Source organism: Protobothrops mucrosquamatus, unplaced genomic scaffold (assembly GCF_001527695.2).
Source record: "Protobothrops mucrosquamatus isolate PMUCROS unplaced genomic scaffold, P.Mucros_1.0 scaffold3125, whole genome shotgun sequence".
Taxonomy (NCBI): domain Eukaryota; kingdom Metazoa; phylum Chordata; class Lepidosauria; order Squamata; family Viperidae; genus Protobothrops; species Protobothrops mucrosquamatus.
The window spans coordinates 109,417-115,237 of record NW_015389128.1 but is presented as its reverse complement, the minus strand read 5'-3'; the positions used below and the strand labels follow the sequence as shown (position 1 = coordinate 115,237).

The following is a 5,821-nucleotide window of genomic DNA, read 5'->3' as shown; positions in this document are numbered from 1 at the left end:
GCGCAGGCACTAGCGTCAGCGTAAGCATCACGCAGGCACTAGCGTCAGCGTAAGCATTGCACAGGCACTAGCGTCAGCGTAAGCATTGCACAGGCACTAGCGTCAGCGTATGCATCACGCAGGCACTAGCGTCGGCGTAAGCATCGCGCAGGCACTAGCGTCGGCGTAAGCATCGCGCAGGCACTAGCATCAGCGTAAGCATTACGCAGGTACTAGCGTCGGCGTAAGCATCACGCAGGCACTAGCATCAGCGTAAGCAGTGTCGGCATAAGCATTACACAGGCACTAGCGTTGGCGTAAGCGTCATGCAGACACTAGCGGTGTAAGCGTCACGCAGGCACTAGCGTTGGCACTTTGGCGTAAGTATAACGCAGGCACTAGTGTCAGTTTAAGCATCTGTTGTGGCTCCGTCTTGTGAGCCCCTCTTATCGGAGGAAGAAGGCTCCGAACATGAAGGAGAGGAGATGGCCAGGCCTCCCTCTCCAGGACCCTCCTCTCTGGCAATGCCTCCGGTGTATCCCGACGGAGAAGAGATTGACCAGGAGCCAGGTGTTTCGGATAGTGATGAAGATACGTTGTGGCTGGATCCACGCCAGCGTAGGCGCGACAAGCGTGCGCAGCAGAAAAGGAGGCGTGCCAGAGATTAAGCTGAGTCACTGGACCACACCCCACAGGCTTTAAAAGGGAGGTGGTGGCCATTTGGACTCTGTGACGGACAAAGCTAAATCTCTGGCGAAGTAGTTTGCTGTGGATTGAATTTCAAACTGCGTGTATTGTTTTTTGTTTCTGTGTTCTCTGAGTAAAAGTTCTTGGTAGGCAGTTACGGAGCTGCTGCCAAGTTTCTTATCTGTGGCGTGGCGTGTGGAGAAGTTATTTAACCCTCGGCTGGCTGTTTGTGTGTGTGTGTCAGACGGGGACAGAACAGCGTCGTGCAGGAACTAGCGTCGCCGTCACGCAGGTACTAGCGTCAGCGTAAGCATCACGCAGGCACTAGCGTCAGCGTAAGCATCTCGCAGGCACTAGCGTCAGCGTAAGCATCACGCAGGCACTAGCGTCAGCGTAAGCATCGCGCAGGCACTAGCGTCGGCGTAAGCATCGCGCAGGCACTAGCGTCGGCGTAAGCATTACGCAGGTACTAGCGTCGGCGTAAGCATCATGCAGGCACTAGCGTCAGCGTAAGCAGTGTTGGCATAAGCATTACACAGGCACTAGCATCGGCATAAGCGTCATGCAGACACTAGCGGTGTAAGCGTCACGCAGGCACTAGCGTTGGCGCGTTGGCGTAAGCATAACGCAGGCACTAGTGTCAGTGTAAGCGTGCAGGAACTAGCGTTGGCGTAAGCATTACGCAGGCACTAGCGTCAGCGCAAGCACTAGCGGCGTAAGCGGCGCGCAGGAACTAGCGTTGGCATATCGCACGGGCACAATATCGCCACGAGTGTCACTTGAGCGCTATTGTGAGCGTCACGTGGGTGCTCGTGTCACCGTTGACACTTGATGCTTGAGCGTTGCATGGATGCTCGCGGCCCTGTTTGTGGCACGCACACGCTCGCGGCCCTGTTCGCTTTGCATATGCGCCCTTAAAGGTGCGTGCCCCTCCCTTTTGCTCTGGGCCACCAACCCAGAAATAGGGGACCTCTGCTTTACAGTGTCTGACGTCAGTCTTCCCATCGTTGAGATGCGGCTTCATCTTTCTCAACCAACGGAGAGCAGATTCTTCAATGCTCTTCCTGGTTGTCTTCTGACAGCCCCTTTCTCTCTCTCTCTCTTTTTCCAGGGCTACTACCCTTCCAACAAGCCCGGGGTAGAGCCGAAGAGGCCTTGTCGTCCCATCAACCTTACTCATCTCATGTACCTGTCTTCCGCCACCAACCGCATCACCATCATCTGGGGCAATTACGGGAAGGTGAGTATCGTGGCGGCTGGCAGGAGGGAGGGCAGGGGGAGGGGAATCAAGCAGCCATCGCCTTCTCTCTTATTTTTCCCTGCTTTCGGCACCAGCAGGCCTCGCCTGCCTTTCAGGGGTTGGAGCAACTGGCCCAGGGTGGGGCGGGGATTCGCTTTTCCAGATGTCTTTGACACCGCATCGGGCCTGGGAGAGGCAGACCTTGCTGGTTTTGTGGTACCCGTGATGCTCCACTGGGCGTTCCAGCCATGACGAGGGGCTTCTTTTAGAGTGACACTAGCCCTGATGATTTTACCTAGTTGGGTCATGAAACATCTGCAAGAGCATCAACAAGTTCAGAGAGCACCAAGGACCCCACAGCCATTGTTCTCCTCCTCCTCCTCCTCCTACATCCTCTTCTAGCCCTGATGATGTTACCTAGTTGGGTCATGAAACATCTACAAGAAAATCAACAAGTTCAGAGAGCACCAAGGACCCCACAGCCGTTGTTCTCCTCCTCCTCCTCCTCCTCCTCCTCCTCCTCCTCCTCTGCCATCCCCTTCTAGCCCTGATGATGTTACCTAGTTGTGTCATGAAACATCTGCAAGAAAATCAACAAGTTCAGAGAGCACCAAGGACCCCACAGTCATTGTTCTCCTCCTCCTCCTCCTCCCCCATCCCCTTCTAGCACTGATGATGTTACCTAGTTGGGTCATGAAACCTCAGCGGTGAAGCCAGATTCACTTAACAACCGGGTTACCAATTGAACTGCGGTGATTTGCTTGACGAACATGGCAAGAAAAGCCATTAAAAAAATGGGGCAAAACTCATTTAACAAATTTCTTACTGAGTCACATAAATTCTGGTGACAATTGTGGCCGTAAGTCAAGGACTCCCCTGTATTTTTAGAGAATTGTGCTTAGGGCATTACACACTTTCTGTTCTCCCTGTCCTTCACAGAGCTACTCGGTGGGCCTCTTCCTGGTGCGACAGACCACGTCGGCAGAGTTGTTGCAGCGATTAAAAACCATCGGCATCAAACACCCTGAATTGTGCAAGGCCCTCGGTGAGTTGGTTCAACTCTCCTTCCGTCTCTCTCTCATTACAGTACAGTACAACACAACACAACACAACACGACACATAACCTTTATTGTCATTTTTTACTGTGGGCACAATGGCGCACATTAAAAATGACAGTTGCTTGCTCTCAAAGTGTACACCTGCACAACACACATTTAAACATACTATATACAACGTATGTATAGACCTACACGCTTCCATATTACAGTAGTGGCCAAAATGGTGGAAACCTTTTGGGGAAAAGTGTACAGTAGAAATGCCACCTTTGGTTAAGCTTCCACCCATTTTTCTTCTAATTTCTTTATCGTTGTAGCCTTGTTCACTTAATAATACTATTTTACATTGCTTTCTGGGTGACCGGTCAGTTCTTTGCACCGTTACTTTAATTTTATTGTGTTTTACAAGCTCACTCAATGAAAGAACACAAAAAAACCCCCAACCAACTTGATAGCCATCACATAACACCCTGACAAATGTCCTCCTCTCAGCTTCAATACACGACATCAATAACTGGATCCTACTGTGATCTGATTGGCTCATGGCCAAAACAAGATGACACCCAATTGGCTCTCTAAACACTCATGCTCATTGGCTACGATCAGACGAAGGAAAGCTACCTGAGATCAACCTAAGCAAGTTGTGCTTCCTTTTTCTGGTTATTTGGCTATAACTTTTCCTAGAATACAGTACAGATAATTGAACAAACTATGTTGCATTACATTCTTGATTAAATTATCTTTCCATTGATATATAATTTTATGGTACTACTCCCCCCCCCAAAAAAAAGTGGTGTTATAAGCCATCACACCTCAAAAATACACTTTTCCCAAAAGGTTTCCACAATTTTGTCCGCTACTGCATATGTTTCTTAAAAACATATAAATATTAATCACTGTCCATCTTGAATACATAACAGAAGGAGGAAGCTTTAAGAGTTCACGAGGTTGATACTGTATGGCCCCTGTGACTGAATCTTCAGCTTAGCCCGGAGGGTCATTGAAGGAGTTTATGTCACAGAATTAGGAGTCGAGGAAATGTAGTAGTAATTTTTATTACCGTCACAGACCAACGTTAGAAATAAGCATAAAAAAATATTAAAAAGACAAGATATTTAACAATGGGTAATGGATCGTCAGCAAATAGTCAAAGTCTGCCTACTTTTGCAGACAGCATAACAAAATTTACCCACATTCAAAGTGACTACATCCAATTGATCTGATAACAATTATCACACCTCTGTGTATTAATGATTCACCTGTGGAGGTGGTTAGCAGCATCAAGTTTCTGGGTGTGCAGCTAACAAGTAGGCTGGCTTGGTCGCTCAACAGTAAGACGTTGGTGAAGCGGGTGCAGCAGCGCCTGTATTTTCTGTGTTGCATGAGGAGAGCACATCTTCCTTCCACTGTCCTGACCACTTTCTACAGGGGGACGTTGGAGAGCATCCTGTCATACGGCATCACAGTCTGGTTTGGAGGCATCCCTGCTTCTGACAGGAAGAGAGAGTGGTGAGAGAGCGCATGCAGAGAGTGGTGAGGACAGCTGAAAAGATTATTGGCAGTTCCCTCCCTTCCATCCAGGACACAGCACAGAAGCGCTGCTTGAGCAGCGTCTGCAGGATTGTCTGGGGACACTACACATCCTCTCCATGACCTGTTTTCCTTGTTACCTTCTGGGAGGGGGGGTGCAAGCTTTGTGGTATCCGAAGCAGTCACAGTTGTGTCCCATACATAGCATCAACCTTGTGAACTCTCAAGCTTTCTTTCCACTATTCCACTATGTCTTCAAAATGGACAATGATTAGTGTGTGTGTGTGTTTAGGTGTGTATCTATCTATCTATCTATCTATCTATCTATCTATCTATCTATCTATCTATCTATCTATCTATCTGTATCTATCTATCTGTATCTCTCCATCTATCTATCTCTCCATCTATCTATCTCTCCATCCATCCATCCATCCATCCATTATCTATCTCTGTCTGTCCGTCCGTCCGTCCGTCCATCCATCCATTATCTTTATCTCTCTCTCTCTCTCTCTCTCTCTCTCTCTCTCTCTCTCTCTCTCTCTCTCTCTCTCTCTCTCTATCTATCTATCTATCTATCTATCTCCATCCATCCATTATCTTTATCTATCTATATCTATCTATCTATCTATCTATCTATCTATCTATCTATCTATCTATCTATCTATCTTATCTCCATCCATCCATCTACCTACCTACCTATCTCCATCCATCCATTATCTTTATCTATCTATCTATCTATCTATCTATCTATCTATCTATCTATCTATCTATGTTATATCTATCTATCTATCTATCTATCTATCTATCTCTATACAGTATATCTATATATATCTATATATACATCTAACTATGTCTGTCTGTCTATCTCTGTGTGTGTGTTTGTGTGTGTGTATAGCATGTGTTTATGTGTGTTAGGTATGTGTATGGGTAGATATATACTTTCTTTTGAGAGCAGGCAACAGAATTTCATTTTTAATGTGGGCCAGTGTACCCACAGTAAAAAAATAACTATAAAGGTTATCTTATCTCTCTCTATATACAGTTGCAAGAAAAAGTATGTGAACCCCTTGGGATAACGCGGAGTTTTGCATGAATTGGTCATAAAATGTGCTCTGAACGTCATCTAAGTTACAACAATAGAAAAACACAGTCTGCTGAAAATAATAATACACAAACATTACATGTTGCCATGGTTTAATTGAACATAACATGTAAACATTCACAAGTGCAGGGAGGAAAAAGTATGTGAACCCCTAGCCTAATGACATCTCCAAGAGCTAATTGGAGCCAGGAGTGAGCCAACCTTGACTCCAATCAGTGTGATGATAT

At 46.7% G+C, this 5,821-nt stretch overlaps 1 protein-coding gene across 1 annotated transcript in view; it reads left to right on the top strand.

Annotated features, from left to right (window-relative positions):
- PIAS4 (protein inhibitor of activated STAT 4) overlaps nt 1–5,821 on the top strand; it is a gene marked incomplete at its 3' end in the record, with an annotated part of 35,917 nt that overhangs the window by 20,584 nt on the left and 9,512 nt on the right. The window contains exons 5-6 of the mRNA XM_015826423.1: nt 1,778–1,906; nt 2,846–2,951. Coding sequence (XP_015681909.1) covers nt 1,778–1,906; nt 2,846–2,951 — 235 coding nt within the window. The remainder of the gene's footprint in view (nt 1–1,777; nt 1,907–2,845; nt 2,952–5,821) is intronic.